We start from the raw sequence: 14,222 nt of genomic DNA on the forward strand, positions 1-14,222 counted from the left end.
AGAAGGAGGATCCTTCTGCAGAGACGCGACCACCCCCATCATAAAACCTCCGACGAGCAGCTTCAGGCAAGGCTGCGTGGACGGAGGACAGACTCCGCCAGGGATGCTGGGTCTGGTATCTCCGCAAACAGATTCAAGAAAGCTCGGAGCCTTGGACAGCACGACCCTGCCACCTTATCTGTTGTCTTTTAATAAACAGGGGTCCTGACACCTCTCTACTCTCCGGCAGTCTGCTCTCAGGAAGAGCTCTCTGCTCAAAAACATTCTTTTTGTTGCTGGATTTCTGGTCACCATGGCCCAGGAGGCAGGGCAGAGGAAGGAGTCTGCTGGTCTCCCCAGTGTGTTCACGAGGTACACCCCGAGCCTCCCTGCACCATCCCAACGGTCTCTTCCCCCGGCCCCCCAGGTGCTGCAGCCACGTGGAGCTGCTGAGCGAAGCCGCTTGGCTGAGCTGCGGCGCCTCTCCCCCCAGAGACCGAGGAGGAAAGGAGGCAGCGCCTCTATCTCACGCTGGCATCCTGTATGGGGACGGGGCGCAGTGCTGGGAAGCTAAGTACCAAAGCCAATCTGTGCAGCCGTCACACTCCTACCATCTCCACTCCAGACGGTGCCCAGCCAGCCCTCCCGCCGCCGTGGGGCAAGGCGGGGCCGCGCCTGAGTCAGGGAATGGCCCTGCTCCCCGCTGTGCCAGGCTCTCAGAAGCCACGAGGTCACCCAGGGACCTCCTCTGGGAGTCACCAGCGCTCTCTCCACCACGGGCCTTCGGAGCTGCTGCCTGCGGTCGCTTTGCTCGGCTCCATCAATCACCAGAATTCCCAATTCTGCCACCGGGGACAAAGCAGAGGCCCTGGTGGCCGCCCGGCATTGTGGTCCAGCAGTGCCACCTGTAGCCAGAGCCAGGGAGTCTACGGCCGGGAGGAGGGCGGGAGGCGCCTGTCCCCTGGGGCTCACTGGGGTGATTAATCAACGCCCGCAGGGAGCATGTCTGGGCAGTGGGCTGAAGCCGCCTGGGGTGGGCCTGCAGGGAGGTCCCAAGGGGCCGGGAGGGCACCCATCAAGGGGGAAGGGAGCAGCCCAGCAGTCTCACCCCGCCCCTAAAGGAGCAATAGACCCCTGAATCCTGAGCCCAGCACATCCAGCCTCTCTCCCAAGCTGCAGCCAGAGGCTGCAGGGGCTGGACCACATCTGCACAACAGCTCACGCCCCTCCCATGCCCCACGGCAGGGAGCACATGCCCTCAAACGTGCACATGCGCACACACACACATACCCATGCCCACGCACGCACACACACTCACACACGCGCAGGCACACCTCCGGAGTACCAAGTGCAGGCTGAGATGACTGCCTGCTGGGTGTCAAGTTTCCCGGCAGCAAAAGAAAGGCTGCCCGTTCCCTCTCCTGTGAAAACCCCTGAGTGAAAATGCCGAAGAAAAACTGTAGGTGCAATGGAATCAAAAGGAGAAATTCTCAACGCACCCTGGTGCAGTGCTCAGGCTTCTTAAAGGTCAGGGAGGGAGCGAAGCTCTGGGAAAGGCTCCCCGGCCCCCTCACCAGCAGCCCCTCCACCGACTGCCCTCAGGGATCCGCCCATCACACCCCAGGACCATCCACGTGCCCTTTGTGGGAGCACAATCCGAGAGACCCTCTCCCCTGCCCCCGCCTCAGGGCACCTGACACCCAGGCCAACAGAAGCCAGAGGGCGGGAGGGGCTGGGGAAGCAGAGAGAAAACCAACTGCGGGACCTGCCTGACGGCCAAGGTCACGGCCCAGACAATCCCCGCGGGGAACACTGTCTGTCCTGTCCTGGGGCCCTCTGGTGGCACGTCCTCCACCCACCCGCATGTGGGCACACGGCAGCTGCTGCGTGTGGATACGGAGCCCTGCGTCTGGGCAACAGCGTGAAACGACCCCAGGTGGGTGTGTCACGCGCTCATCTACGGATACAGTTCCTGGTGACAGGCTACCCACAGGGACCCGAAGGGGCCGTACCAGGGGTGGGTATCGAGGGAGGCCCGGCAGACGGAGCAGCCCCGGGACGGCTGACCCAGCATCACTCACGGGCTCCAGGGGGTCCTCGGCCCTGCGGGAGGAGGCACTCTGAATCAGGCGGAGCTGCTCTGCCTGCCTCCCCAGGCCCACGACCTCCTGGCCCCGATGACCAACCGTCCGGGCCGCTGCAAGGCTGGGTCTATCTTAAATCCCCGTCTCCAAAGCGATCTGAAGCTCCCACGTGCTGCGGGTATTCTTAGCCTGGCTGCCAGAGAGTGCCGCACAATGCCGGCCTTTCGGAGCAAATGCCATGCTGTTATCGACACCGGGCTGTGCGCGTCACTCTGACACACAAATCACACCACCAAAGTAGCAACAGACCCAGAAAGGCTCCAGAAGACGCCGTAAACCTGAGTAAGTCGACACTTGCAAAAAAAAAAAAAGTGCTACTGAAATACCCCGGAACGGTTGTGATCAAGCTACTGCAGACGCAAGAGCACGGTGTGATTCGGGAGACAGACGTGGGAACGGATCTGCCGGAGAGCCCCGCCCCACAGGGTCCAGGGGAAGGCAGGGAGCAGGGGCACCACCTTCCCGAGCATCCTGAGTGGCTCCCTGCACCCCCAGCCCAGGGACAAGAGGACACCTCACCAGCCCCCGTACCCCACCCCTGCAGAGGTCCACGTTGACCCAAGAGGGAGTGCGGCCTCCACACGACGTAAACCTCTGTGCACGGGGGCTCCCGGGGCTACGGGGTCGCTGTGCTCCCAGAACCCCAGTCTCCTAACAGCAGGGGCCACCCGAGCAAACCAGGGGTGCAGCTCAGGGGGCAGGGGTGCTGCGGGCTGTCCTGGGGGACAGGCAAGCGAGGGGAGCAAGGTGCCGGCCCTGTCACCCAGGGGCCGCTGGCCCTCATGTTCCCAGCACCCTCTCTCTGGGGGACATTCCTCAAACCCAGTCCCACTGTCTTCCATCCGCTCTCGGTCCCAGCCGCTTCTCAGAGGCCCCCAGCCGCTCACTCCTCCCTGCCCCCCCAGAGAACACACGAGGGCCCCAGTCTCCCGAGGCCTCCCCACCCCCGGGCAGGCCTGCATCTGAAAGCCCAACCTTCCCCCGGGCAGGCCTGCATCTGAAAGCCCAACCTTCCTCGCCCAGCAAGTGCGGGGACCCAGCAGCGCCTGCTTGCTTACTTGTTCTTTCTTTCTTTTTTTTTTTAAGGAAAAGGTGGGTTTTCTCCCCTTTGTACCCCTCTGGCTGGGAGGCCCTGACCAAACCCAGGGCTAAGAGCCCCCACCGCCCAAGGGCAGCGGCTCCGTCTCCCCCTGCTGCTGCTTCCAGGGGGCCTTCAGAATATCACTGCCACTGCCGCTCAGAGGAACCTACGAAAGGATGAAAGAACCTGGGAAATTTCCAGCAGCGCACAGAGCCAAGCCAGAGGGAAGGGCGGGAGCGCCATCTAGCGGCCCTCGGGGGAGCCGCGCTGGGGCAGGACTGGGACAAGGCCACTCAAGAGACCCAGGCAGACGTCCCTCCCGCCACCACCCCACCCCATGAGACACGGCCCAGGCCAGCGAGCTGGGCCCAGTAGTGTGTGTGCGCGCACACACACACACACACACACACACACAGGTACCCCACACAGATATCTGACACTCGTCGCACACTGGTACCTGATCCACACATATACACACTTATATACACAATACAAACATATAGATACCTGACAAACACACACACAGATACATCACACACACAACACACACACAGATACCTAACAAACACTCATACACACACATAGGTACCTGAGACACATATATACACACTTATACAACACACACATACATACGCTCATATGCATACTCAGACACACACACCCAGGTATATACACACACACACTCATTTGTATACACACATACACACACAAACACAAATATACACACAAACACACACACATACATATACGCAGAAACATACACTCACATACCCCCTCGGACACTCACACACACACACCCCCTCACATGCACGCATGCAGCCCCAGCCTGCAGATCTATCTGCATGGGGAGCCCGAAGGCCACTCACCGGCACTCAGCCCGCCAGGCCCACGGGGAGGACGCTGCTGTGCGGAGCGGTGGGCAGAGCCCCCAGGGAAGCGCCCCACAGGTGTGGGCCTGGCGCAGAGCAAGGGCCCCTCCCGCCAGGCCCAGACTGGGGCCTCCATGCTGTCCCGGCCCAGCCTTGCCATGGGGAGTCAGGGGGACGGGGCGGCCACGCAGTCACTGAGGCCTCCTGGGCAGCTCAGGGACGGCACCCTGACCAGGAAACCCCTCCACTCGGTGCGCAGGACCACACTGCAGGCATGAGGCTCAGGCCTTTGTTCAACCACCATCACCAAATATACCAATCTCTCTCCAAATCTTTCCCCAAAAGCAAATACTTCCCCACCCAGAGGTTCCAATGATCAAGGGCTCACGTAAAGCCACAGAAGGCCACAAAAGGGGAGGAGTGGACTGAAAACAGGAAGCCCGTGGAATTGTAACAGGATCCCAGCAAACGCACAAAGTAGCACCACGCAAAGGCCAGGGGGTCTGCGGCCAGCAGAATAACGGCCCCAAAGATGGCCGCAGCCTAATCCCAAGACCTGTGGACATATCACCTCACGTGGCAAAGGGGACTTTGCAGGAGGGATTAAGTTAAGGTCCCTGAGACAGGGATGACCCTGGATTACCCGGGGAGCCCAGTGTCATCACAGGGTCCCTCATAAGAGGAGGCAGGAGGGTCAGAAGCAGAGAGAGACGGGAGATGCTGCGCTGCTGGCCGTGAGGATGGAGGAGGGGCCGCGAGCCAGGGATGCGGCGCCTCTAGAAGCTGGAAAAGGCGGGCACCGATGCTCCCCTGGAGCCTCCGGAAGGACCAGCCCTGCCCACGCCCGGATTTAGCCCCGTGAGGCAGTCAGCCTCCTGGCTCCAGGACTGTCAGAGAACCAATGTGAGCTGAGTTAAAGCCGCCAGATCTGCAGTCCTTTGTTACAGCAGCCCTGGAAAACTCACACGTGTCCCCAGCCTTCCCTGCCCATCTGAGTGGGAACCGCTGCCAGACAGCGGGGCAGGGGCTTCACTCGGTCCACGGCAGAGGCGAGGAGAGGGTGGTCACACAGCCGACGGCCGACAGGGAGACCTGGCTTCCCACCCGGGTCCGCTGCTCAGAGGGCCTGCTCCCGCCCCTCAGCAAAGGGCCCCAGAACGTCCCTGTTGACTTAAGGGGGTAGGGGGCCCTCCCCCAGGCCGGCAGGCACAGGCTCAGCCACGTGGGGCTCAGCTCTCTGTTGGGACAAGACAGGGGCGCCTTGGCCAGGGTCCGCCTGGGTCCCTGCTGGGTGGCCCCCCCAATACAAAGGTGAGGGTTCACTGGCTGAGCTCCTGAGCGCCTCTCTGCTCCCCTGAGCCGCGATGATTATTGTGACAACAGAACCTTCTAACAGCTGGGGAGAGGCAGGGCGATGCGAAGCCCCCAGCTCAGAAGTCTCTGCTAGAAACACAGCGAACAAAGACGGCCTCCTGCCGGCCCCCTGGCAGAAGCTGCGTGTCAGGGGAGTGCTCAGCTGGGAGATTCCAGAACACGACCGCCTTGGCAATCTGCCCCAGCCTGGGGGGCCCATTGCTCACAGAGTGCCCTGCAAGGCCCAGCATGCCCACCCACACCCTGCAAACGGCTAACACCACCCCCCAATCTGGAGGCCAAGAGGGAGGCGAGGGGAGGCGAGGGGAGGCTCAGGCACAAGGCCGCCCACTCCCCAGGCCCGCGGCCCCAAAGCCCCCAGCACAGCGCGGCCCTGAGAGGCGTTACCGGAAGCCTGGCAGCAGCCACGTTCAGTGTAAGGTGCTCTGAGCGCAAACCACAGGCTCCGGGGATCTGTAAGCGCGTTTCTGGGGGGCGTGCGTGCCCTCAGCTAGCGGGGGCTGGGCCGGCGGAGCCCCAAACCCCGACCTCTGCCTGCCCTGCCCGACAGCCCCAGGTGCAGCCCCAGGAGCCACTACAGCCCCCACCCTCGCCCATTGGGCAGCCCCGCCTCCCTCAGCAGCGGCCGGCGGGGCTGCGGCCGCCCCTCACCAGGACTTGGGCTCCCCGAAGTGCAGGTAGTTGATGCTGTACAGGTCCATGTCCTCCGTGTGCCAGGCGAAGGTGGTCTTCCACATGCCGAAGTACAGGTAGGGGGTGTTGACGCCCTCGATGATGGTGCCGCACTCGCGCTCCACCATGTCCAGGATGGTCCGCAGGTTCCCGATGTTCCACTGGGCCACGTCCTGCATGGCGGCGAGCACACGGTCAGCCTGCCGGCCACCCCGGCCCCCAGCCTCCCCCACCGTCACTCGCCCCCAGACGCCGGCAGTGAGACACCTGCGTCATTCCCTCGGAGCCCGGGCTGCGGTGTGACCCCCTGCCCAGGGCCCAAACAGCATTCTGCCCCACACCTGCCTGCTTCCGAGCCTCGCCCACCCCAGGGGTCCAAAACCCACCCTGGGCTGCGCACACCCCACAGGCACAGGCCCCCTGCCCCAGGCCAGGCGGCCAGGCAACGCTTCCCCTGGACCCCACGTTGAGCTGTGTGTGAATCATGGGCGGGGAAGGCCTCGCTGCGGCCACGCTTGGTGGTGAATAATTCACGTGCCGGGAAGTCAGTGACACAGAGGAGGAAGAACATGCCGAGCGGGGCTCCCAGCGACGTGCCAGACAGGCCTTCCCGCACCTTCCCACAGCGGAGACAGGGACGGCACTCAGAGCCAGGCAAACGAGCGAGGGATCCCCACCCACCAGGCTCATCTATTCCTAACGCCACGAGCAAACAAACCCCGTCTTGTCATAAGAGCTCGTAAAACATGCTTTCATTGACTTCCAGTCCCCGGGGAAGCCTCGGGGCTGCTGAGATGCTGAGTGCACGGCAGCGTTCCTTCATGCCCCAGATCCACCCAGTGCCACCCACCGCGTCCACGTTTTAGGCCCGACTTGGCAGGTCAGTCTTTGCAAGGTGAGCTGTGGCCAGAGCCCAGGACATGGAGGAGGGCCACCATCAGACCCCCACCGCGAGCATGAGAAGCCCAGGGTCGCCTCAAGTGGAAGATGCCCAAGACTGGGGGCACCAGCAACCAGTCGCCTCCCCAAAGCCCTGTCCATTTGCCACCCGCCCCCATCCAGCCCGCATGGACAGGGGACCCGGGGTCTAGACTAAGCTGGGCGATAACTCATCGTGGGCCAAGGCATTCTCTGCTCTGGGCCTCAGTTTCCCCTCAGTACAAGGAGACTGTGGTACTAGGTCAGGCACGGCAAACACATGGCGTCAAAGCCCCAAATCCTCTTCCAGAACCCAGGGCAGGCTCACCCACTGAGCTTTGCCTCGGCCCCGCTGAGCTTGCACTGGGCCTTGGAGCCCTTCGCGGGGCCGTCACTACAATCGTCGGCAGCACGTGAGAGCAAACCCAGAGGTTCTCTAGGGACAAGCCTCCAATTTTTGAATTTTTATTTAAAAACAAAATTTGGGGTCCTCAAGAGAATGAGAATATAAGCTATAGACTTGGAGAAAATCTTTGTAAAACATAAACAACTGTTGTCCAAAATATACAAAGAACTCTTAAAACTCAACAATGAGAAAGCAAACAACCCACATAAACACTGGGCCGAAGACCTGAACAGACACTTCACCCAAGAAGATACACTGATGGCAAATCAGCACATGAAAAGATGCTCCACATCATCAGGGAAATGCACATCGAAACCACAATGAGGTACCACCACACACAGATAAGAATGGCCAAAATCCAGAACACTGACAACACCAAATGCTGGCGAGGATGTGGAGCAACAGGAACCCTCATTCATTGCTGGTGGGAATGCAAAATGCTCCAGCCACTCCGGGAGGCAGGTTACAAAACTAAACATACTCTTACCATACGCTGCAGCAATTACGCTCCTTGGTATTCACCCAAAGGAGTCAAACGAAAACTTATGTGCACACAAAAATCTGCAACGGCTGTTTACAGCAGCCTTATTCGTAATTGCCCAACCTTGGAAGCAACCAAGATGTCCTTCAGTAGGTGAACGGTTAGAATAAACCACGATATATCCAGACAATGGAATGTTATTCAGATCTAAAAAGACATGAGCTGTCAAGCCATGACAAGACACGGTAGACCCGTAAATATTGGGTTGGCCAAAAAGGTCGTTCGGGGTTTTCCATAAGATGTTACATGTGACTAAGTGGAAAAAGCCAATCTGAAAAGATTATATACTATGATTCCAGTTATAAGACATTCTGGAAAAAGGCAAAACTATGGAGACAGTAAAAAGATCAGTGGCTGCCAGGGCTTGGGGGAAGTGGAGTGACGAACAGCTGGAGCACAGAGGCCTTTTAGGGCAGTGACACTATTCTGTATGACACCATAATGGCAGAGACTTGCCATTATACACCTGTCCAAAGCCATAGAAGGTATGACACCAAGAGTGAGCCTGAATGTCAACTACGGACCCTGGGATCAGAGTCGCAGACAAGGGACTCAATGTAACAAACACACGGACAAGGCATCAGTGTAGCAAACGCACAGCTCTGGTGGGGACGCTGACAGAGAGCGAGGCTGAGGGTGCAGGGGAGCAAAGCACGTGTGGGGACTCTCTGCACCCTCCTCTCGACTGCGCCGTGCATCTGAAACTGCCCTAGAAAAGATACCTATTTAAAACTAACAACAATTATTATTATTACTATTATTATTCAGGATCCCACCTAGCACCAAGACTACACAGTGGGGGAAAGAACAGTCTTTTCAATAAATAGTGTTGGAACAAATGGTTGTCCACATGAAAAAGAATGAATTTGGACTCCCTCTTCATACCATATAAAAAAACTAACTCAAAATGGATCATAGACCTAAATGTAAGAGCCAAAATTATAAAATTCTTCGAAGAAAACATAGGGGCAAATCTTCACGACCTTGGAACTGGCAAAGGATTCTTAAATAAGACACCCAAAGCACAAGAAATAAAAGAAAAAATAACAGAAAAATTGGACTTTATTAAAATAAAAACTGCCGTGCTTCAAAGAACACAACCAAGAAGGTAAAAAGACAACCCACAGAACGGGAGAAAATACTCACTAATCATTTATCAAGTGAGGGACTTGTATCCTGAATGCATGAAAAATTCTTACAACTCGATAATGAGAAGACAAATAACCCAATTAAATATGGGCAAAAGATCTGAATAGACATTTCTCCAAAGAAGATATACAAATGGTCAATCAGCACATGAAAAGACCCTCAACATTACTACCACCAGGAAATGCAAATCAAAGCTACAATGAGATACTACTTCACACACACCAGGATGGCTAAAATAAAAAATACAGAATATAACGAGTGTGGGTGAGGATATGGAAAAATCAGAGCCCTCAGGCTTGCCTGGTGGAAACGGAAAATGGGGCAACTGCTTAGGAAAAAAGTCTGGCAGGTCCTCAAAAAGTTAAACATGGGGTTACCATGTGACCTGCAATTCGCCCCTGGGTAGCTGTCCAAGAGAAATGAAAACACATGTCCACACACAGACTTGCACGTGAATATTCAGAGCAACATTATTCCTAATAGCTAAAAAGTGGAAACAAGCCAAATGTCCATCAGCTGGTGAATGGATAAAGAATATATGGTCCATCCATACAGTGGCATATTATTTGGCCATGAAAAGGAGAGAAGCACTGATACTCACTACAACGTGGGTGGACCCTGAGAACACAACGCTTGCTCAGTGAGAAAGCCAGACACAGAAGGACACACAGTGTGTGATTCCATTCATGCGAAACATCCAGAACAGGCAAATCCACAGAGACAGACAGTGGGTTCGTCATTGTCAGGGACTGAGGAGGGGGATGGGAGTGACTGCTAACGGGGATGGGGCTTCTTCTGGGGATGGTAAGAATGTTCTAAAATTGTGGTGATGGCTGCACAACTCCGTGAATATACAAAAAAACACTGAATTACACGCTTTAAATGGGCAAATTGTGTGGTATGTGAATTATATCTCAATAACGCTTAAAAAAAAACAGTAAGTATGATAATCAACAAATAAATAAAACCAATCCAACTAGCACTAACTTTCCAAAACTCTACATGGAAAAGGACAGGTCATTTGACAATCAGGCATCTGACTCCACACCCACCTGTACACGAGCACATGAACTTCAGTTATTCCATCCCATCAGGCTGCTGGGGTCTAATTCCCTTCCAAGAAGTCACAATCCATAAACCAAGCAGCAGAGCCACAAGCTGGGATCAGGCTGGCAGGAGGAGCTGGGCAACACCAACCCCCAGGCACCAAGGTCCACACTGTGGCCAAGTCAAGAGGACAGCTGGCCGAGGTCACAGGGCATAGCCAGCTGGGGCCACCGGTCAGACAGCCTAGATTCTAACACCTGCTTGGGACTGGACACAGAGAGTGGGACTCAGCAAGTTTCCCAGCCACGGAGCCTCGATGTCCCCACTTGGAGTTGCGGGGAAATCGCCCAGTTGCTCTAAGGACTAAACATGGTGTTTAAAGAACAGAGGCGCGGGACTTCCCTGGTGGCCCAGGGGTTAAGAATCCGCCTGAAAATGCAGGGGACACAGGTTCGAGCCCTGGTCTGGGAAGATCCCACAAGCCTTGGGGCAACGAAGCCAGTGCACCACAACTACTGAGCCTGTGCTCTAGAGCCCGCAAGCCGCAACTACTAAGCCTGCAAGCCACAACTACTGAGCCTGTGTGCTGCAACTACTGAGCCCACATGCTGCAACTGCTGAAGCCTGCACACCTAGAGCCCGCGCTCCGCAATGAGACTCCACCGCAATGAGAAGCCCACGCACCACAACCAAGAGTAGCCCCCGCTCGCCGCAACTAGAGAAAGCCCGTGCGCAGCAACGAAGACCCAACGCAGCCAAAAATAAATTAATTTAATTTAAAAAAAAGAACAGAGGTGCCTTCCTGCCCAGGACTGCGCCAGGCCCTGCCTGCAGAGGCCCAGGGGAAACAGCCCTCCTTGTGTTCAGAGACCAGACGTGTCCCTGGGGACACGCACAGCGGTTCTCCTGCCCAAGCAGCTTCCAGGAGGAGCCGCAAACACAATGAAACCGGAGAGGGTTGGAAGCCCAGCACTGATCCTGGGCTGCCAGGGAGGGTGGTCCAGGCCTCGGCGGCCTGGCATGGGAAATGGGGGACCTGGAGGTTGGCCCCTCTCCCCGGGCCTGGAGGCCCTTGAAGAAAGCAGAGAAGCAGGGGGAGCAGTAGACAGGCCCCAAGAGGCCCCAGAAAGCCCTGGGGCCACAGCCCCGCCAGGCCCCCCCATCAACCCGACCCAGCAACTTCTGCATGGCCCAAGGGCGAGCTGGCCCACGGTGCTAAAACACACCTGTGTAACCACAAAACCTGCCACGAACAAGGTGACCAATCCTGGCATTCAGAGGTGCGTAGCCGGGAGATGGGGGAGGTGCGCCCGGGTGCGGGTGCAGGTGCCGGTGGGAGTCGACGGTTAGGGACCTGGGCTGCAGAGCATGCAACAGGGCCTCTGGGGCCGCGTCCTCCGAGCGTATGCAGCCCTGCTCCCCGGGGCTGCGTGCTCACTGGGAGAAGGCCTGGCCTTGCAGGTCATCTGACCCTTTGGGATCAAGGCCAAGAGTGTGAGCTCAGGGTCCGGGACACGCCCACTGAAGGACTGCCATGCGCCCGCCAGGCCCCATGTTATTGATGGGGAAACCGAGGCCCAGGAAGGAGGAAGCAGGACAGGGGCAAACTCGGTCTGGACCCCCGGGGTGAGGGCATCTCCCTGTGGTTCTGGGGGCAGTGGGTGAGCTCACTTCGAGCTTGACCTGCATCTTCCAGGTAACAAACTAATGCCCTCGGCACCATGCACCACAAAGTGGACCCACTAACGGAAGGTCCGGGCCCAGGTCAGCTGGGCTCCGTGAAGCCGGTGAAGCGAAGCACTGGCAGCGATCCGTGCTGGGACCTGAGCGGCAGTCGTGTGTTTCCCACGCCTTTTGGGAATCACAAGCCGCCTGTTCTAACAGGCTCCTCCCCTGGGCGCCAAGGAGGGTCCCAACCCTTCTCAGGAGGGGACTTTATTCCTGCCCCCACCTCCCCGCTACCCAAGAACAGGTGGCAGCTGCCCTCAGGGGAGAAGGGCTGAGCCGACAAGAGTCTTCCCCTCAGGCGACCTTCAGGGGAACAACCGGGGGGAGCACGCAGGGAGGCAGAGGGGGCCCCCGGGGAGTAGAGAGGGCCAGATCCTAGCCCAGGGTACCCCGTGCAGAACACACCCAGGAGAGATTCAGGTTTCAGAGCTTTGGAATTAACCCCGGTAGATCCATCCCAGGGCTATCCGAGGTCCCACAAATATTTATAAATTGTCCCCCCAAAACACGATCCCACTCAAACCTCCCTCTGCTTGATGCCAGCACCCTCGGGGACCTCGGCATCAAGCCTCGACCAGGGCCTGTCTCGCCCTTGGACAGGCCGCGGGCGGCAGAGGCCCAAAGGCCGAGGAGCAGGGCCCTCCCAGCCCAGCAGAGGGACTGGACGTGAGTGGACCCAGAGGTGGCCTGGATGGCTGAGAACTCGGGCTCCCAGGTTTCCAGGAAGATGGAGTGACAGAAACTTGAGAAGAAAAGCACTCAAACAACCGAGAATTTAGAGAGGCCCCTGGGAGAAGGGACGGAACGCTCGATGTCATCTTTTTAGAACTGCGTTGTGGCCAGGCCGCTAGGTCAGCGGCCGAGCGTGGGATCAGGGGCAGGGGCAGCACTATGACCTGGCAGGGAAGATTCTGCAAACCTCTGGCTTCTTCCTTTCATCCTGAGCTGGCACGTGCCTGCAACCAGAGCCCAAAGAGAAGGCCCCGTGGAGCGTTCCATGTCACCCCAGCCTCTGTGGTCCAAGGTGGAGCCCGCTCGCCCCCTCCACACCTCCACATCCACCGGGACGCCTAGGGGCCTCAGTACTTACGTCATCATACAAGGAGCCACTGATGTCAGCCCCATAGATGGGCGACACGAAGGTGAGGTTCTTCCAGTACTTGCGCTCCAGGTCATCGAAGTCCTGGTGCCGGGGGGTGCAGTACCTGGGGACAAACCGAGCATGTGGGGCTCAGGGCACCTGCCAGACACACCGAGGGAGGGGCTCCACTCAGATACCCGCCCTCCCGGCAAGGGCACGGCCCCGGAGCCCACGGATGAGCTGTGGTGACTGCCAGGCGGTGAGGTGGATGGACGGCGGGGGGGCAGCCCTGACTGGAACGGTACCCAGGGGTCCCGTCTCGCCAGCTATCAGGGCCCGGGGCCCCCAGGTCCCGGGGCCAGGGCCACGGGAGCCGGAGGAGGGACCTGGGTTTTGACGGTTCTTGTCCTCCTACCACCCTGCAGACACCGACAGGCACCGTGGTGGCCAGGGACAGCGCATGAGGGGACAGACAACGCCTGCTCTCACAGGACGCTTGTTTGAGAGCAAAGAGACTGCCAGAGACGCACAGAAGACTTCAGCGACTGAGGGGGGCTGGGAGCTACACAGAACAGGGGGAGTGAACAGTGGTGCTGTGTGCCAGGGAGCGTGCCCGCGTGCCATGAGTGCCCACGACGCGCCCGTGAGCTCCCGGGAGTGTGTGCGCGTGCCCAAGTGTGCCATGGCGAACCAGGCACTTGGGGAGACGTGCCAGGAAGCCCCTCTCTGGGGAGGTGCTGTCAGAGCCGAGACGTCCTGGGGCGGGGAGGTGCTCCGGGGACAGGGGACACGGGCAGGCCCTGAAGGGCCGGCCCCGCAGCCAGCGCTGAGGGCAGCGTGAGGTGGACAGCGTGGCCCTGGGTCGGGTGAAGGTCTGGATTTTGCCCCTAAGAACCGGGGGACTGTGAACTGGGGGTGCTGAGGCCCACCCAGGGCACACAGAGCGGGCTTTGTGGGGGCTGCGTGCGCCCCGCCCTCCGCACCCCGAGCTGGCGTTTTGCCCGCCACGCCACCCAGGCCCGCGTACTTCTCGCTATTGGCCAGGCGCCGGTACTCCCCAACCGTCATGGCCTTCTTCTGGATGTTATACTGCGTGAAGAGGCCCGACTGGCCCGTCACCACCTGCTGGATGGGCGCCGGGATGACCACGTCGTCAATGTCGTCGTATGTCTGCCGTGGCTTCCACTCCTTCGGGGGGATGATCTGCGAGACGGAGCGGGAGGGTGGTCAGCG

General features: G+C 58.6%; 1 protein-coding gene across 5 annotated transcripts in view; it reads right to left on the bottom strand.

Annotated features, from left to right (window-relative positions):
• The window catches only part of KDM4B (lysine demethylase 4B), a 111,765-nt gene that overhangs the window by 74,447 nt on the left and 23,096 nt on the right, over nucleotides 1-14,222 (bottom strand). For all 5 annotated transcript variants that reach the window (XR_009563566.1, XM_060297307.1, XM_060297304.1 and 2 more), the window contains exons 5-7: nucleotides 14,017-14,192; nucleotides 12,999-13,113; nucleotides 6,099-6,292 (exon numbers count right to left, since the gene is read on the bottom strand). Coding sequence is in view for 4 of the 5 variants with exons in the window: in XM_060297307.1 (XP_060153290.1) it covers nucleotides 6,099-6,292; nucleotides 12,999-13,113; nucleotides 14,017-14,192 (485 nt within the window). In the remaining variant the exon portion in view is untranslated. The remainder of the gene's footprint in view (nucleotides 1-6,098; nucleotides 6,293-12,998; nucleotides 13,114-14,016; nucleotides 14,193-14,222) is intronic.

The sequence above is a fragment of the Globicephala melas genome, chromosome 3, assembly GCF_963455315.2.
Source record: "Globicephala melas chromosome 3, mGloMel1.2, whole genome shotgun sequence".
In the NCBI taxonomy this organism is placed as follows: Eukaryota; Metazoa; Chordata; class Mammalia; order Artiodactyla; family Delphinidae; genus Globicephala; species Globicephala melas.